At 47.5% G+C, this 20,407-nt stretch overlaps 1 protein-coding gene across 3 annotated transcripts in view; it reads left to right on the forward strand.

Annotated features, from left to right (window-relative positions):
* The window catches only part of RHOT1 (ras homolog family member T1), a 1,148,557-nt gene that overhangs the window by 284,183 nt on the left and 843,967 nt on the right, over positions 1-20,407 (forward strand). For all 3 annotated transcript variants that reach the window (XM_069654964.1, XM_069654963.1, XM_069654965.1), the window contains exon 7: positions 12,060-12,168. In XM_069654964.1, the coding sequence (XP_069511065.1) occupies positions 12,060-12,168 (109 nt within the window). The remainder of the gene's footprint in view (positions 1-12,059; positions 12,169-20,407) is intronic.

A 20,407-nucleotide genomic window follows, 5' to 3' on the forward strand; every position in this document is an offset into this window, starting at 1 on the left:
CCCCTGATCTTTTGGTTGTAGCCCCGGATAGACTCTCAGGAGCTACAACCAAAAGGCTAGCTAGCCCCCAGTCCCGACAGTTCCAACATCAGTGTAGCCCCAGGTCTTTTCCATACCTAGGAACACCCCTGTGTAAGATAGAAGACTTAGTCTTACTCACCGGAGGCTCCTCGGTCTCGGAGTCCAAATACATTACAGGTGTTGTTGATTTTGGGTTCCCTGTTGATGACGTACACCCCGCTCGTTCACACTCCGGTTTTTAAAGTTTCTTAACATCATGTCTTTGTCCATCGGCTGCCGTGCCACTAGACACTCTGCTTCGCTGCAGGAAATTATTTTGAATGCGAGCCTAAGCAGGAGGAGGGGTGTCAACGGTAGGCAGTACAGAGAGACTCCGTTAGTTACGAGATAGCAGCAGGCAATGTCAATAAGCAGTAAACAGTGAGCAGGTCCAGCCACACCAGACACTCGACTCAACTCCGCCTGACTTTCTTTTTTACTTGATTTTATTGGTTTTATACCTGACTCTCCTGCTGCCTTTTTGGTTTTCATTGTTTCTTTATGATCTAATTCTTGGCCTATGTGTTTTTACTCTCGTTTGTAGTTTTGTTTTTAATCTTTGTCATTGGATTCATGTTTGTTTGAGCTCATGTTACTTGTGCGCCCGTTTGCCTTTGGGCCTAAAGCGCTATGCAAATTATTAAACATCTGGTTGGACTTGGCTGAAGCTGCAGGATGGACTTTGCAACAACACCCACAACATTGGAGGACCCCCCCAGCTCACCTCAGGCATGGCAACATATTTGAGGATGAGAGCCCATATCCATCGCTCCTATCTTAAAGAGAGCTGCTACAGCAGACCAGAGATGTTTCTGGTCCATAATAGAGACACATCGCTGAGTTCTCAGCAACAGGAAAAGTTCAAGCTTTGGATAATGTGTGCCAGATACAGGACCACTAAACTTCTGAGAGCTTCAGAAGGACAATCTTGGTGATTTCCTCTCTTCAGTGGAGAATAGAACTTTGCGGTGGATTGGCTTGTTAAATAAAGCATTCAGCAGTAGTCCTCTGGAGGCTCTCAGTGTTATCTTTTTCAGAGACTTTGATCTATTGTTTGACCTTCAAGTAAATCCAGCTCCTGTCCTGATATGCAACATTTCTATATACAAAACCTCCCGAACCCACCAGTAGAAGAGCCAACAATATTCAAATTCTGAAGGACTGTGCAGTCATGAACTGCCGAGTCAAGTACAGTCATCGCTTGCTCAAGGTTTAATTTATTTTGTCTATTGGGACTTTCTGCAGCATCTCACAAGCTCCCAAACCATTGTCGGGCATAGCAAGGACCTGCTTCCTGGGCTCTGAACAGAGACTTCAAAGACTAATTACCATATTCTGCCTATGGAAGACGACCACCAAGTCAGGGACCACACAGATTGGTCTTAAATGTTGCTGCAAGCCATTTTGGCCCACATTCTGCCAAGTGGTAAATAAGCGGTGCACAAAAGTGACCCAAAATAGTTGATAAATAAGGTACGGGCAGCCTGCCTGGGCTTTATCAGTTTTTTTTCCTATTTTAAAGAAGGAAGAAAAGGTTTCCCTGCTTGTGTTTGATATAATGGTGCTTTTACATAAACCATACATGAGGAGACTGGTTTCCTCCTCCACTGGTGGTCTTAAGGGCTGATGAGGGTTCCCTAGATACATTATTTAAGCTACATAGTGATGTTAAAAAATACCTCATTCCCAAAAATCAGTCCAGGATCACACAAACTCTCTGTAAATATGCCGAGGGCATCATTGAAAGGGATGGGAATGCAGAAAAAATATTTTCTAAAAATGTCTTTTCTAAAATATATGAATGAGCAGAGTGCGAGGTAGAATAGTTCATTTTTGTGCAATGTTCTCCCCACTTGAGTGCTTTTTGCTGGACCATTGGATTTTTGATCAGTTTTCCTGAGTGAGTGGGAACTTCTTTCCACACTCACGCAGTTTTTTACTCTGCCTCTGTGAACCTTTTTTTTTACTTTTTTGGTTGTATCTTTTTGGAGTAATACTTTCCTCTACCTTTTAAGGCATCTGTAATTTATTATTGCAGCACACATCACTTCCTGTGCAGTGTCGCTGGGAGCTCTTTGAGCTGCACCTTTTATTTTCCTTGTGATAACTACTGTTTCCAAAGATAAGAGGATGCCTTCTATCCTACCTAACTTTTTTTTGTGTGGAATTGGCACACCCCACCTTGTGCTGAGGGGACAGTGTATCAATTTTTCCACTTCTGTACATTTCTAGTTAGTGACTAGCTCATCTGAGTGGCTAGAGGCAGTGGATGTCTTCTACTGATTTTGACGATAAAAAAGTACACGCAGGCTGATGTCGCAGCTTCGGTAAAGGACTCCTGGGTCACCATTGACCTAAAATGGTGCCTGTTTTCTTTATGCACCAACTCTAATTGACTAGTTAATTCTTGAGCCTTCTTCTGCCGTCCTTGGTGGGGGAGGTCCTTCTGACTGTCTTTGCCGGTCTCCCATTGGGAAGCCGCCCGAAGGCGCCAGCATGTCTGGGAGGACAGGACGCTGGGAGGACAATGAAATTCTGCAGGTCTTTGGCCTCCAGTAGGTTTGCTTGAATCCAGTTCTGACTGGGACTCTGTTTGTGCCAAGGGGATTTAACGCCATGTAAAGTTTGAATGTGGCATGACTGCTGATTAGCTGGGTTCTTGCATAAAGGTGAGGGTCCTGGAGCAGAACAAGAGAGTTGGCCCACGGAACAAAGAATCTGAGGAACAAGAACATCTGTGGCCACATCCAGTGACTTCTGAGTATCCGCAGCTGCTCCAACCTCCTTTTCTGATTAACAGAGAAAATCCAGACTGTACGACGACTCCTCTTGACTGGTGGGCCTACCCAGTCTCGAGACAACCTGCATTTTAAGCCATTCCTCGAAGATATGCGACTGTCCTGGGCTGCAATTTCCCAATACCCTGGGACCTGGACCAATACTCCTGAAGTGCAGTTTCAGCTGGAACTTCGTGAGCACCCTGTGTGGCCTACAGTGACTCTTTCCCAATCTGAGGAGTCTCCCCTTCCAAGTATGGGACCGGGAAACGGAGAGCAGCCCTGCCGTGTAACAACCATCGCTGAACCAAAGCCTGTGCCTTGGTATTGTGAAGAACGTCTTCTGGGTGTCCCATCGCAAGAAGCTGACCATCTGCTCATGCCAAAAGTTCCTTCTTCAGCCTTCAGGCCAAGAATCCGAATGGGAGCTGTTGTTGCCTCACCTGGGAACCCACCGGTGACAGTCTTCTTTCTTCATGAAAAGGTACTGTCTTGCTCCTAGGTACTTACCTGGGTGCTTGCTATGTCTAATCAGATTCCTCCTGGGCTTTCTTAGACACATTGGGGTGGACACCCCATCTGTGTTCTCCCAGGCTAAGGACACTGGTCATTTGGTCTACAATCTTCCAGGGAGTCTGCCTGACCTCCTTGGACCACCTTTTAACTAAACATTTTATCTACCTGCAAAATAGAACAACGTTGGCCATGTCTTTCATTGTTCTTCCGCCAATGGGCCCTGCTCTCAGTGTCCCAACTGACTTTGAGACTCTCATTCCCAGATAGGGCTGGACTTTCCAAACAATAGGTTGCCTAAAAGTGCTTACTTTAAATGTTATTAAGAATTGATTTGCTAAACATGAATGTTACTCTAACTACTTACCTGTATATCATCTAAGAGTGTACTATTGAACTGATTAATGATTAACAAAAGTCTTAATATATATAAATATATTTTAAATAAAACTACTGTGTATAATTATATACTTGACTATAGGTGTGCCCTGAGGTCTTTTTATTTACCTACAGCCCTTTTCCCTCCTAGACTAAGCCTGGCTGCTCGTTCATTGCTACCAAACCTTTTGGGTAGTTCAGGTCACACCTTAGAGTTGGAGCCCTGTACTCCTAAGAGTGAGTCTTCTATAGTCCTACCACAGGTGGACTTTAGTAAAAACTCCATAACACAGAGCAAGTAATCTAGGGAATCAGTTGCCAACCTTGGAACTAGAAGATCTGGGTTCTGATTCAGAGATTGCCTAATTGACAATAATTAACAGTCAACAAATAACAATCCCCATGTTGTTCAGTGTTCTCATCTGGCAAGCATGGGAGTACAAATGATTGGAAACGAAAAGAAAGGGTGAAGATGTATTTTAGAAGCGAGCTGGCTTTATTTGACAAAATCCTTTTTATCTTGGGCAAATGGCTATCTCCCTGAACTGTCAAATGAGTCGCAAGTAAAAATGCACTGAATGCTCGTATAAATAACTATTATTTCACAATGACTAGCAAGGAGAGGAGAGATCTGATGCAGTGGCCAAGTCTTGCTCTTTGGATCAGATGATCTAAAGTCTACCAATGGGCATTCTGGAAAACATTTTCTTTTGCATGCTCAAGCCAACCATTGTGGACTTCTCTTGGGCTCATTGATTTTTAATCAGTCAGAATACTGATCAGTTAAAGTATGACTAACATTTTGCTTGTGTTAATTGTAGTGTGTTTGTGCATGTGTGGAATTCATATTTGTTAGAGAGACTGCAGCTGCAGCAGTTTTATCTGTTATATAAAGGGCTACTATAGAGGATAAATATCATGAGATGTAATGTCTCTCAGGGGACAAGGAAGCGTTACTGTCACTTATCGCTTCAGCTGTGATGTCTGTGAAATGTCATCGATTCTCATCCTCGTCTTACCACTTACCAAAATTCTGATCTTGGGCAAACTATTGGTGAGAAGATTAAAGGGAAGCGAAATAGCCTAATGACCTATTTGCTCACTTTGGAACCGGATTATCCCAGTCCTAGTTCTGTCCTCCACACTTAATCGAAATTGAGTGATCTTTGGCAAATAATTTTCCATCATTGCTTGAGTTACTTTTTCTGCCAAATATTGAGTTCTCGGAAATAAACTGAACATCAGTATGATATGCTTTGTTAATTGGTGATGGGAGTAAATGGATGAGATAGTGTATATAATTAGGAATGTTGCAACTTTGTAGTGTGTGTATATAATTTTGAAAGTGCCCAACTTCGGGTCCTGAAGATCTAATCACTCCATGTCCGCTTTATCTCACTACAATTCTGTTCCCTCATTTGCCAAATTTTGAGTGCTTAGAAGCAATGTGTACAATAGTATGATGCTCTACATTAAACTAAAGACTGGAGAGGACATGTGACCCAACAAATAAATGGCTGACTTCGGAACCAAAAGATCTGCGTTCTAATTTCAGCCTGTTGACCAAAATCGTTCTCTTGGGTAAAACATTTCATTTTTTGTCTCCCCATTTTCTTATCTGCCAGTGGAAACATTTAGAAAATGGATAAACACAAATGATAGGCACTGTATGAAAAAAGGTATTGATTGTTGTCATTTTAATGGGGAAACAGCCCTGATTGAAAAAAGGTTACCTGGTGCGTAGTTTCATTCAACCTTGCTGAGTTGCCATTTTCTTGTCAAGTGTGCATTATCTATTCTTAGAAGGCAGAGAAAACTCTATACGATACCCAGAGAGTAGAACTATTCGCACTGGAAACAGCCTCTATCAGTAATGATCATACAACCTGCGTTCACTACTTTTTAAATTTCTTTTTTATAGTAATTAGCCAAATTATTAACTTTTTTCAAAAATAAAACATATACAATTAGAACAAAAGATCATTACGTGGCAATTGCATCACAAGTCGGAATATTCCATATTAAAAGAAGTAAAAGAAGAAAAGGAAAACAGAAAAAGGAAGAGGACAAGAGCCCCCAGGATGCAACAGATGTCCATCGACCACACACATCGCTAAAGCAGGGAAGCACATTTCAGGAGGTTTAGTACCCCCATGGTTCATTTATTATTATGACCAGAGGAGGCCACGTTCCCAGACAGCCGAAGTCTGAAAACATTCTTCGCCACAAACAAAATGAGAGAGGAATCTAACTCTCACTTCTTTAAGTGCTGAGTAATCGGTTACAATATGCCTGAGAGTTTGAACCTTCCCTGCGCAACACTGACCATCCTCGGTGCCTGAATTATCTCTGGCTTATTTCTGCTTATTTGAAAGTGTTTCTTGCATGCTCATTTTGTGCAAGTGCTATTCGGCGAGTGCCTTCTACGCTGTCCCTCTTTGCTTTCAAACCTCCATTCTGAGCCCCTACATATTGTTGGTGTGGTCTCGTGTGTCTGCTTTTCTTCTTCAACAAACTTACTGACGTGGATTGGGGTGGAGCACAAAACCCATTAAATCTATTGGCCGATGCCAGAAAACCTGCCCCCGCAACAGGCTGTGAACAAATGCTGCGGCCCACGTGTAGTATATGCGCACGCAGTTCGGTTTGAGTGCAGTCTATGCTGTCTGCGCAGCAGAGTGAGGAGTGAGGGAGACTTGGGGCAGAAAGTAAGTGGAACCAATGCTTATAATTGCGACCCTGTGCTGCTGCTGGCTACCCTTCCCCCAAGCTTGGTTTCTATGGCCGGGGTGATTTGTTACTGTTAGCCTCACAGAAATGTGTTGACCTGGTACACTGCAAACCACTGTCCGTCAATTACATAAACCTAACATCTAGTTTGCTTGTTATTCTCTCTACTTAAGCTGAGCCAATTGCGTTTAGCTCACCCCGTGTAATAACACCATGAAGATTAAGCCCACACATAGGGTGGGGCTACGCAGTGATACAGTCAGGATGGAAAAACGAGCCCAAAGCCCTACAAACTCCAGCAAAACCTAGAGGGACCCACCTAAAACCAAGAAGGGCAAGAAATATTGTGGGGCCATTGGTGGCACCCTGTTTAGTACGCAGCCTAGTATAATGGGATTCTTCTCGCCTGTGGGTCAAACGATAACGCAGCAAATACGCAAAAGTGCCTCTTTACTTCCTGCCCAACTTGACGTACTAAACAAACCGTGCAAGTCGATGTCCTGTTCTACTACAACTAACCACCTTCACGTAGATATGACTGCAGAACCCCGACAAGCAATCGTATTACTCGCTGCAGTCCTTGGACAATAATGGCTCATTGTTAAAACCTTCCAGGATCCTTAAGCGTAACTCCCTTGGACCTACCATCCCTGTTAGAGACCACAATACAGGGGTGAACCTATAAAGCAGCACAAACTTGGATGCTCTGGCTTCCGAATTAGGGGCCTCTGCTGAAGCAAACTACTAATAAGATGCAAAGTCTATGATGCACAGCAACGAAAATCGACCTACGGTGACCTTGTTAACTCCCTGCTGATAGTTCTGCTATCCGAAACGGAATCATTGTTTCCCTTTGCACAGCTATGATACAGGTTCAAAGCGAACCGAAACTTGTAACGACCAAAATAGCTGATATCATCATGGTTAAATTCACAGTGCCTAAACTCTACCCCCTATTTGAACGGCCAAGGAGACTCTGAAAGTGGCTCCAGCACTACACTCGGCTAGAACCCCGGAAGTTCTACCTAGTATACTAGTTAAGGGGGATGATGCCAAAGTGCTGAGTGGAGTAGGAGTGAGGATTTTGGCCACCTCAGACGAATCGGAGGTATCATTGATGATTATAAATGCCATATCATATCCTAAGACTTAGTAAACATTGCAGCAGGGAATGAAAAGGATGCTTTAGAAGCACTGTGCCCTGAGATTTCTATGATGAAAAACACCCTGACTGTCCACAGGCCCAGGAAATGCAGGACGGAGCTACCCAGGAACGACCATAACTGCACCAAATCCCTTGTGCCTTCGAACAATCCTGGTGGCTCAGTAAGACCCCCCTGGGGCAGCTGGAATCACATCCTATAACGACTCTAAATTATTTTTAAAAAGTATAGATGGATGGTACAACGTGCACTGAGACCCTACAAGGGCCAATGGAGAAGTGGGCACACTCAAGGCCCACGCACAGATTGCTCACCGATGTGGATTATAAAGGGCACAGTAATACACACAGAGGCTGTAACGATCGGCCTGGTGACCAGGCACTCTGCCAAAGACTTATCTGCCTCTGTTTGACCAAGCTATGTGGTTACGAAACGTCTGAAGGACACCGGGGCCAAAATCTCCTTGGTAGACCGACCTCTAGGCCACTAAGCAAGAAACCTTGTGACGTAGGCCCCCATAAACCCTCCTTGCCCGTACCTTTGACAGTGCACGGGGCTGGCGGTCCTCATGGTTCTCTATCTGGCAATATGATAAACGTCCCTATTGGGGCTGGCCAATTAGTGAGACTCAAGGAGATACACACTACTGGCCATAGCCCATTTGTAAATCGAACAAATCTCTTGCGGATGTGGGCTTCGATACCCTGGTTGTCCACAATTACCTCAGCCGACATGTCGCAACTGGAGCTACCTAAATGGATAGCCGTTCTAATTGGGTGCAGATACTGTTCGCATCGCCTATAGTGGTATCACTGCTATGTGCAAATGCATAGCCTGGGACTTAAACTATCTGCTGCCGTGAACAACAACCGGAAGATCTGATCAGTGACCCATATGGTGTTGGGCGACCCATAGTTGTTGCCCACCCTCAAGCTACGCACCGCCCAGCTGCAAACACATACACCCCAAAAAACACCCAGACAGGCGCACCCAGAGCACAAAGTGGTGCATTGATCATCTCATCCCCACGCTGGGAATGGGAGATCCCCAGTGATCCACATACTAGGAGGGATTGAAGCTTGAGGATAGCAAGCTGGAACACCATGGGGTTTAATATCCTCCTTCAGGCTGAGGGGAGAAGCAGGGAGGGAGTTAGGGAAAGGAAAGGAAAGGGAAGGGAAGGAAGGAAGGACTTGGTTAGACTGCCCTTTGCACGTTGATGGATGCCATCTAAATCAAACCACCTTGTGGTTAAACCCTCCCTCCCCCATCGGTGGTAATGTCCAAGCGGTGAATCAATGACAAGGCGGAAGGGGGAAAGATGCTGATCATAAATGTTTACATTACACCCCTCATGAAATGCATGGAGGAAATACAATCCCACTTGGAAGAGATACTTGCAACACAAGGGGAGTTTTAGCAACCAACTTGTTCTCCTGGGCGGGGCCTTCAATACCAGGTGCCTTGACGAGCAGCTAGGTGCCCTGCACTGTAAACATTGGGACCTCACCATGTTGAATGGTAGAGCGGGGGTGGGAGGGGCACCTGGGAAATACACATGGGCCGGAAATAAGTTGTGCCACCCTAGACTACTACTTCGGGAATAATCCCTGTCATGTAGCCACCGAAGACCTAAGGGTGATAACTAATGACTACAGTGACCATGACATTTAGGCCCTTACTCTAAACACCCACTTGAAGAATTCCGACACTTACAGCTATACAGGCGCTGGTAATCGAATGCACTGGTCTGCCAGAAACATCGACAAGGTGGGATTTCTCCCTAGTTGAACTCTCGGGTGCCGATATAGAGGTGCTGGGTGGGCTTAATTGTAACAAAGTCAAAGAATGGCTCAAAGGTTTTGTCACTCTTGCTGGCTCTGTTACAGAAAGATACTGCTTGTCTGCTGATAAACATAGTAATAAACCTGATGGTGCCATCCGAGATGCCAAAAGAGTGCTGCGCTGTAAACTGAGAAGGGTACGTAGACAAGGATGAGGTGACCAGACACATTAAGGGCATTAAGAACGCCTTCAAGTCCTGCCTTAAGCGTTGGAAGTACTCAATAAGAAACACACATTGGCAAATTATGAATACTGTACTTTGAAGTGGCAACATTAGAAATATTTGGGCGAATTTTACCCGGGCCAAATGGGAGAGCAGGAAAAACATCCTCAACCCCATCCAGTAAAAAGAGTGGATTGGCCACATAAAAGAGAAAGGATGTACAATATTAGGGGCCTAACCACTACTGAATTTATGCCTACCCACCGCAGTTTGTAACTGAGGGCTGGCCGCTAGAGATTGGTGAGGCCTATATCGAAATGGTAATCTCGAACTTTAAGAATTCTAGGGCCCCCAGTCCGAACAGCTTGGCCAATGTTGTCCTCAAGCAGAATCCCTCTGAGTGGGCTACTATACTTGCAGGAAATCCCAGTTTCATGGCAACAGTCTATACTTATACTGGTCTATAAAAAAGGAGATAGGTCCCTGCTGGAAAACTATTGACTGTTGTCATTATTAGACGTTTATCCTTTGGGCACTGCAGAAGTGGATGGATGACATGCACCTATTGCAATTTATGCAGACAAGTTCTGCCCAGGGAGCTCCACAGTGCACAATTTGAGGATTATGGATACACTGTTGGGGGTTCAAATTATACACTATTCTTGTTGAATTTTGAGCATCTTTTCATGCAGTCAGTGATATAGAGGAGTAAGGCGGGGCTGTACTTTGGCTCCCCTGGTTTGTAATATATAAATGTCTGACCTCCCCTCACGCTACCTCCCAGGTGTTGGTTGTTGCCCCAGACTTGGAGATAGGCCTATCCCATGTATGTTATATGCCGACGACCTGATGATGATTAAGCATACTCAGTGGCGCGAGGGACCTGTTTGCCACACTGGTAAAATTTGCCATAGAAAATTACCTAATCATCGTGGGAAAACAAAGGTTATGTTAGACGCACCTAAGAAGATTTAACGACTGTGCTTCACTACCAGCCTGAATATTTTGGAATACGCTGTGAAATATCCATATCTGGGACTGGAAATGAGTGCTAGTAGAACATACACTTGCATAAATGAGGCCAAGGAAATAAAGGCACACCAAATGACCCACTTGAAAGTGGCATTCGCAAGACAAACGGCAGGATATTACCCTCTACAGACAATGTTTTTGCCCCATGGTGTTATACGGCTTAGATGCCTTGGCTATAGTTGAGCTGAAATGGCTAGATAAAATCGAGGGATACTTTTGGAAAAAACATACTAAAATGAAGTTCTTCAACTTCCGTTGTGTTACTAAGACTGGAGCTGGGGGTTAACATCCCCTAAGGGGCCAAATGCTGATGAGGCAGGGATTACTACACTTATAAATCAATTTGCATCCAAAATGTCAATTACTTGGAACACCTAGGGCCTGGTAGACGAACCAGCCGTAACTATGCCGAAGATGACTAACCAGATAAACGCGATACTCTACGAACACATGGGCTGGTACTCTTATTTTACACAAGGTACTAGGTTTGAGGTTTTAAAATACCTTTTTAAAAGAAAATTGGCCGAATGGGATTGGACAAATACGCATATCTTTCGACCCTACGCACTTATAAATATGTCTCAAATAGTACACACAGATAACCTGCAAACAGTTATTTGAGGCGATGCCCAAGCCTGGCATTTCGGAATTTTATGCTGAGATTACGTATAAATCCACTGCTGCTACTAATTTTTCATGGTGCATAGCTCAAGATCCCACTAGCACACATGGTCTGTCGGATATATTTTGTCCCTGGTAACTTCGAAACTGCGGAAACACCTATTCACAGAGTTTTAATCTTTGGCCTCTGCATACACGACCCCCATGGGTAGCTTTGTGCACAATCTTGGCTCAATAAAACAAGATGCACTTTGTGACTATTGTCTTAATACATAGTCGGAAAAAGTGCAACTAGCCTTGTATCGTCTATGGCGTATTATTACAAAAGCCTTACCCTTAAACAATCGGTAGAGGAATAGACAAGAGTCGCCACTACGCAGTTCAACCTTGACCCGCTACAAATTTAATTCAATTAAATGTAATGTTTGTTTGGTTGTATAATTGGACAATTGCCCCGACATTTACATTTTAGTCCTGTATCAATAGGTTTATACTACTGAAAATGAATCATTATTACTAATGTTTTAACATTTTATTATTTGTGAAAGCAATGCTTTTAGAAGTTAGAGTTTTAAATTGACGGAATTCTTATTTTCTTTTTTTAAAACACTAACCTGATGAATTTTACCTATGTTGTACATACATATGTTGATATGTTGTACATGAACTGATGACTTTCTTTTTATTATCCTGCGTTTCTTTTGTGAACGTGCTTTTGGAACCAAATGCTGCAAATAAATATAAATAAAAAATAAATGAATTTTCCATTTTATTTAGGCTACCTATAATTTTGGTTGGAAATAAATCGGATCTGGTTGATTACAGCAGTATGGAAACAATCCTGCCCATTATGAACCAGTACACTGAGATTGAGACTTGTGTAGAGGTAGGTGTGATTTTTGTTAATGTAATTGTAATTGCATACAGTTTTTCTTTTGATCTGTTTCCAAAAGGGGTACATCTCTAAAGTAAGTTGTCAATATTTTTAAAGGAGTTAGTTCTCATTCTGTTTCTAAATGGTTAAAAACAATATTATTCTATCCTGTAACGATTATGGAATTTGTCCAGATAAATGCAGTTCTGAAATACAACCTTGTTTCACTTTCAAATTATGTTCATGTGGCAATGCTTTTAAAATAGATGATGCATTTTGCACACTTGATGCAAGTGGCCAGAATAATACTCTATTGTGGTGCGTCAGCCATTGCACATAAAGATACGCCTTCCAGCAAGTGCAAGGGTTCATTTAGGGCTAACTCGCTATAATTCACCTAGTGCGGACACTGTACATCTTTGACAGTAATAGAAGAAAAGTCAAATTATAAACATTTGATTGAAGAGTTTTATTACCAAAAATTCTTATTGTTGATATTTGTATTTTTTCCTTGGTTTTTATGAGGGGTATTCATTCTTTGTGCCAGATTTTATTCATAACGACTTTCCCGAGATCGCTCATGCCTACCAGGGAACGTTTATTACTCTCGGCCACACAACATTTTTTGTGGGAAGTACTGTTTCAGAATGTCCTTTCAGACTAACAACTTAATTATTCCTGCCCCACTACTAATATTATTTGGTTACTTCTTTTCAACTAATTTCCATGGAGTATCTAACCCAAGGTCTTGGAAGCGATGTCTAACTAGGGAAGTTTAATATGGCTGTATTAAAGCATCTTCCAATTAAGTTGCAGTATAGGTTGAATGGAGTTGAGGAGGAATGGCGTCCTGATATGCCTCCAGGCTTGTTCCCCTCCGCCCCCCCAAACGCTACATAGCCCCTCTTGCGCCTGCCCACCCCCTTAAACTTCTACAAATGCATACATATATGTATGGGACAAGTTGGCTAAACAGGTTAAACCAAATGTCCACTCACAAATTGCGGTAAACAAAATCACTATATACCCAGCATTTCTTTAAAATAAAAAGTGTTAGTCATCCTGAGGTTGATTTACGTGCATAAGGATTACTTTTGAGATTGAAACCTTGGATTCCCCATTATTAATTCATCCCTTTCCTTATCAAGTTATTTGGTTTGTTTTCTTTGCTAAAGTAGTGGTCAATGTTGTAATTATGATCTCTTGTGTGATACTCAGTAATCTTTCATTCCTTCAAGTAAGGTGGTCCTCAGTACTAACCCATTCCCTCGCTTCCTTTGAGTGTTTATTCCACATGTGTGTGTGTGGTGACCATTAAGAGGCCACTTCTATGTCCCATGCCTAATTGATGCATTTAAGACTTGTATTGTGCCGTCTATAGAAGTTTAAGACTTAAGAATATTTAGATAGTCTTTCTGGACTTGGATGATACAGGGGTGATCTATACCGAGGCGGTGGGTCGACCCTGTTGGTAACAGTTCGCTGCCAATGTGTATATCGCCATGAGCACCCGTGTAGCTCCCTACATGGGTGCTAATGATGTTTGTTTAAAAAAGAATTTTAAAAAAAGGTACCTTGTGGTGCGATGCTCCCGTAGTTCCCAAGGTCCGTTTTCTATGTTGTTGACTTCACCAACATGGAAACAGACTTTGAAGACTATGGCGCTAGCCGGCACCGCAGCACCAGATACGTTTTCCTTTCTTTTAAAATAAACTCTTAGCACCCGCGTAGGGACTACACAGTGCTAAGAGGTGAGTGGGGAAGGGAAAGAGGAGCTGCTGCTCGGGATGCAGGTTTGTACCAAACAATACAGTCTGCATTCAGAGCATCATGATTGGCCAGCGCCCCCTTCCAGGGTGCTAATTGGTGTAAAATAAACCTGGATAACTTGCAACATCATTTTCTTCTTTTGTTAAGTGGATATGTCTCTCAGCGAACTGAGGTAATTCTACAAGATCAAAAAGGCCTTTTCTGCTTTTATTTTTTTTTTAAAAAGTATCCACCTCATTCACACAGAAGGTGTAGGATTGTATTTTATGGCAGATATCTGGGGCACCATTGTGCCATCCAGAATCTTTTATTCCCTCTGCACACACTAGCCAGATTTCTACACTTCTTCAGAACTTAACTCAAATTACATGACTTCAGAAATTAAGAGAGAAATCTGTATATTCCTTTTGGTGAAGTGAAATGCCATTAAAACTGGGTTACCCATCTATCACCCAATGCTGGCCTCTCATTGCCTTAACTGTCCGATTACTGGTGTGGCTAGAATTGAGGTAAGGAGACTGATACAGTGTGCAAAAAGCCAAAGCGAGAGATCTACTTTGATTGTTGAATCTGTTTAATGAGGGATCTACCATTAAAGGATGCCATTCAAACATGTTAATCGATATGTAACTTTTTTTGTGTTCTCCAGCGGAATTATCGTCTTTTCACAGATCAAACAACACAGAATAACATACAATTAATTTCAATTCAACGTCCACCTATTTTTACAAGCAAGTTAAAACAATGTAAAATCGATCATAAATCACATTTCAAATCAGTATAATCTAGTCCATTAGTTAACTAATTGGCGTTTGTTTTTATGAAACCCAATACTTCTAGCACCCTTATAACACAGATAGTGAGTTGGACTTTGTGCCCCCCAATTAGCCTCTTCCAAAACATCTGAGGATAAAAAATCTTCCCGATCCACAAAACACCTCAAACGCCTTACTCTCGTCTCCCATGAGCTTTTACGGGCACCCTCATTCTCCAGCATGGGGTCTGGCATGGATTCACATGCTCATGAATATTCCCCGTCGTCAGGCTGGGAATCCTCGGTAAAGAAAAAACCAGTATCAGTTTCGTTTCTGATCTGTCTTTCGTAGCAATAACCAATCACTGGTCTCTGCGTCATACTGACCACAGCCAATGACTGCCCTCTACCTAAGCACCGCCTCTGGCAGCCATCTTCAGATTTTTACCGCACGTTCATGTGTTGGGATCCTCGTGCTATTGCTCTCGAGCGTTAGTGCTATTTTTTTCACTTTTTCACAAAAAACTTCGATTCTTTTGGTCAAAAGAGCCTCAAGCTCCACCGATCCTACATCCGATCAACGGGGACCCGTGTCGGATTCGTCTGTGCCCCTCAAGGGTGAAGATTCGTCGAGCTATACTTCGGAGGACTTCCAGAAGCTTCTCAGGCCCGGTCTCGGAGATGGCCCAGGAGAAGGGAAGCTCGACGCCCGGAAAGCTGTTCAGGGTTTGCCCTGGATGCCAGCTGCAGAACGTCTTTAAGGAGGACGAACACTCTTTCTGCCTCTACTGCCTTCATGAGGACAAAACGCACGTGGAGAAGGACTGTGCGTTTTGCGGCAACAGGTCGGAACGGACCATGAAGGACCGTCATCAACGTCTCGCCAACTGGCTGGAGGGTAAGAGCCCGTCTGGCGAGAAGAAGAAGAAATCCGAGCGGTCTTCTAAGACCTTTGAGGGCGCCCCGGCGACGGGGGCCCAACATAAGGCCAAGCACCGCGAGTCCGCTGGCACCGGGAGCGCCGAACGGTCGGGCTCTACGGGCGCCAGGCAGGGCGCACCCTCCCCGGCACCATCAACCACGAGCCAGCGCTCTGGGTCGGGTAAGAGGAAGGCCGAGCACCCGGCGAAGCTCCTGGAGAGGCCCCGGTCGAGCTCTAAGGCAGAGGAGGAGCGTGGCAGTGCCCCCTCCCTCAAGGATAAGGCGGTGAGCGCACCTAAGGTGGTGAAGGCCTTGATCTATCCGACCAAGCCCTCTATCGAAACGGTCGCGGCGGCCCTGGCCCAGCCTGTGGAGGCTGCACCAGTGGTGGCGACCTCAGGGCCCAGAATCTCCCTGCCTCCTCGGAGGGAGTCTTCTTTTGTGCCCATCGATAGGACCCCCGTGAAACCCTCCGTGGGGAAGAAGGGGGGGCAGGGCGTCGTCGTAGATTCGGCCTCAACCTCAGAAGAGGAGCTGATCGAGGTCTTAAGCCACGGCCTAGGCGTGGAACAAGACCAGCCCGTCGGACTGGGCCCCGACGCAGGTGACGACGACGACATCGTCGAGGATACCGACGGGGCCCCTGCTCGCCCGTCGGATTCCCCTCTGCCAGCGCCGCGAGACAACTCTGCGGCCATTTTGTTGGCCATACAGTCCTTATGCACTGAGATAAGGACGAGGCTACCGTTACCGACGGAGGAACCTCTCCCGTCGGGGGATCCAGAACCGGGACCTTCTGGTGTTCCCCCTACCAAGAAAAGAAGGATCCATCCTCCACCTCCTTTTCAACCGTCGCGCCCCGTCCAGCCCTCCTCCCCGTCCACCCGAGGGGATGATACGGGGACTGACACGGCGGCGACGGGTACGGACGACGAGGCATACGACGAGGATTTTCCGTCGTCGCCTCCCACCAGGGCTTCTCCGCCCGACGAGATCGGATCTTTCCACTCCATGATCTCCAGGGCTTACGAGCTTTTCCAACTCTGCCCTGAGGAGAAGAAAAAGGAAGGCTTCCTTTATCAGCGGCGCGAGGCCAAGAGGAAGACGGTCCTCGCAGTGCCTCTGTTGGACGACATTTGGGATGAGGGCCTTTCCCTCCTCAAGAACCCTTCCACGACGCCAGCTAGAAGAGACCGGTACGAGAAGAAGTACCGGGTCCCGGACACGGCCCCCCTGTGCCTCCGGGCGCAGCCCACCCCGGACTCCGTCGTCTCCGCGGCAGCCAGGAAGAAAGCGGGGGGGGGGTGCGGCCTCCACATCGACTTCCCCGCCGGACGGCGAGGGAAAGAAATTGGATACTATGGGACGTAGAGTCATCTCGTCGGCAGCGACGACGATCAAAGCGGCCAACGCCTTGGCTATCGTGGCCCGCTACGACAGGGAGCTCTGGTACAAGATGGCTCCCCTGCTGGATTTTCTGCTGGACGACAAGAGGGCGGAGGCCCTTGAGATCCTCCAGGAGGGTGAAGTGGCTTCGGACCACGCCATCACCGTGGCGACGGACATCGCCGACGCGGGGTTCCGCCAGCTGGGCAACGGCGTTTGCCTTCGACGTCGTGGATGGCTCAAAGCTACGGACTTTCGGCAGGACGTCCAGACCAGAGTCCTGGACATGCCCTTCGACGGGAACAACCTGTTTGGGAAGACGGTGGACGATTCCCTCCAGGCCATCAAGGCGGATACTGAGACGGCCCGGGCCCTTGGAGTCCTGCAGCAACGACAGACGCCCTTTCGGAGCGGCGGAGGCAAGGGCGCCTCCAAAGGTTCCGGCGGCGGTTTCTCTTCCTACCGTCAAGCGGCCCGCTCGTCGTCGCAAGAGGCCTACAGAGGACGAGGCAAGTCTAGCGGACCCCGCCGTCGTCGCCAAGGAGGTCAAGGCGGCAAGGCCGCGTCCAAGCAGGATTGAACCGGCCGTGGGGTCGGGCCCCCACCGAAGCACCCCGGTGGGAGGCCGGCTGGCGGGCTTCGTCAGCGTGTGGGAGTCCATCTCCACCGACCGTTGGGTGCTGGACGCCCTGGCCCGGGGCCACGCGCTCGAGTTTCAAAGAAGGTGCCCGCGCGTCCCCCCCGTGGCCAGGAAAGAACTTCACGTCCCTCAACTTCTCCTGGAGGTAAAGGCGATGCTCAGAAAGGGCGCCATCGAACTCGTCCCAAAGAGGCTTCGGGGCTCCGGAGTCTACTCGCGATACTTCCTCGTCAAGAAGAAGACGGGAGGATGGCGCCCCATCCTAGACCTGCGACGGCTGAACAAGTTCATCAAGGCGCAGAAGTTCCGGATGGTCACCCTACAGCACGTCTTGGGTCAACTGGAGGAAGGAGACTTCCTATCGTCGTTGGATTTGGAGGATGCCTACTTCCACATTCCAATCCTAAAGGGGCACCGAAAATTCCTCAGGTTCGTGGTACAAGGGCGTCATTACCAGTTCAAAGCCCTTCCCTTCGGACTACGGTCGGCAACCAGGGTATTCACCAAGTGCCTCGCACCGGTGGCGGCGCAGTTGCGCCGCGAAGGGATCCACGTCTACCCCTACCTGGACGACTGGCTCATCCGCGCCAAGACGAAGGAGCTCGCCGTGGTCCACACAGCAAGGACCGTCCAACTCCTCACGGACCTGGGATTCTCCGTGAACTACGCCAAATCCCACCTGGTGCCCGCGCAAGTCGCACTGTTTCTGGGAGCGAGGCTCGACACAGTGTCCCTTCTGGCCTCCCCGTCGGAGGAGAGGACCAGGACCATCTTGGGCAAGGTGCAACGGATGTTGGTGGCCGACGCGGCCAAAGTGAGATCCATCAAGTCCCTCCTCGGGATGATGTCTTCCTGCATCTACCTCATTCCCATGTGCAGGCTCCGGATGCGCCTGTTGCAAGAATTCCTGGATGCGCGCTGGATCCAGACGACGGGCAGCTTCGAAGAAAGGATCAAGCTCGACGAGAGTTTCCGACGAGCGATACGGTGGTGGGGCACCCGCGCGCATCTGACGGCGGGCATGGACTTCCAGACCCCAGCCCACCAGGAGACTGTGACCACGGATGCCTCCCTGGAAGGGTGGGGAGCGCACACCGAAAATCTGCACGCGAGGGGACTCTGGCTCCCGACGGAGAAGTCCCTGCATATCAACGTCCTGGAGCTCCGTGCAGTGTTTTGGGCCCTCAGGTCCTTCCTTCCGTCCCTGAAGGGCAAGGTGGTGAGGATCTTCACCGACAACACCACCACCATGTTTTACATCAGGAAACAGGGCGGAACCAGGTCCCCAGCGCTGTCCAAGGAGGCGCAGGACTTGTGGCATTGGGCCGTCGCCCAAGGGATTTTTCTGGTGCCGTTTCATCTGGCAGGGATAAAAAACACCATCGCCGACTCACTCAGCAGGGAGCTGCGCTCGTGCCACGAGTGGGAACTACGGCAGGATCTGGTGGATCGCCTCTTCCGACGGTGGGGCACACCCCAGGTCGACCTGTTCGCGACGGCGACGAACACCAAGTGCCGGAGGTTCGCCAGCAGGTTTCCCCAGACGAGGAGCATGGGCGATGCTTTCTCGTTCCCCTGGGAGGGCCTGTTCCTCTACGCGTTCCCTCCCTTGCCTCTGCTAATCCGGCTCGTCAACCAGCTCAAGAGGTCACGGTGCAGGATGATCCTCGTCGCACCTGCGTGGCCGAGGCAGATATGGTTCCCGGACCTTCTGGACTTGTCAGCGTCCCCGCCGATCAAGCTGCCGGCGGACGAGGATCTACTCTCCAGGGAAGGAGGCGCCATCCTCCACCACGACCCGAAGTCGCTGAACTTGCAGGCCTGGCTCCTGCAGCGCTAGAGTTTGGAGGATACGACATACCGGCCGATTGCAGAGAGGTTCTTGCAAAGGCCAGGGCGTCCTCGACTCTTAAATGCTACGGACACAAATGGAAGAGGTTCTCTGTCTGGTGCCACGCACAGAAGATTAACCCTCTTCGGATTACGGCTCCCCAAGTACTGCCGTACCTGCTGACGCTGGCCAAAGCTGGACTGGCACACGCGTCCATCAAGATTCATCTTGCTGCGATCTCCCGATACACCAGAACCACGGGTCGGACGTCCTTGTGGTCTCATCGTCTGGTGAAAGAGTTCATGAAGGGACTATTCAGATCGTTCCCGCCGGTGAAGGCTCCGGCCCCGGCGTGGGAGCTCAACGTGGTGATGACCAAGCTCATGGGACCTCCGTTCGAGCCTCTGCACTCGGCCCCGTTGAAGTTTCTATCGTGGAAAACAGCTTTTCTTGTGGCCATCACCTCCGCACGACGAGTGGGAGAGATCCAGGCCCTTTCCTGCAAGGCCCCGTACTTGACTTTCCACGACACCAGGGTAGTGCTCAGGACGCACCCCTCCTTCATGCCCAAGGTACCGTCGGACTTCCATCTCAACGAACCCTTGGTGTTACCTGTGTTCTTCCCGTCGCCTTCGTCGCCGGCTGAGAGGACTTTGCACTCGCTGGATGTAGCTAGAGCGCTGAAGTTCTACGTGGACCGCACGAAGGGTTTTCGGAAGACGTCACAACTCTTTGTGAACTTTGGACCTGTCAATCAGGGGAAGGCTCTCTCGAAGGCTTCCATCTCCAGATGGCTCTCCGGCTGTATCATGTACTGTCACCGGTTGGCAAACCGACTGCTGCCTGGCCGTCCGAGAGCCCATTCCACCAGAGCGATCGCAGCTACCACGGCGTTCCTATCTGGTGTGCCCCTGCTGGACATATGCAGGGCTGCTACGTGGAGGTCGAC

Source organism: Ambystoma mexicanum, chromosome 3q, assembly GCF_040938575.1.
Source record: "Ambystoma mexicanum isolate Mex_15411 chromosome 3q, UKY_AmexF1_1, whole genome shotgun sequence".
Lineage (NCBI taxonomy): Eukaryota > Metazoa > Chordata > Amphibia > Caudata > Ambystomatidae > Ambystoma > Ambystoma mexicanum.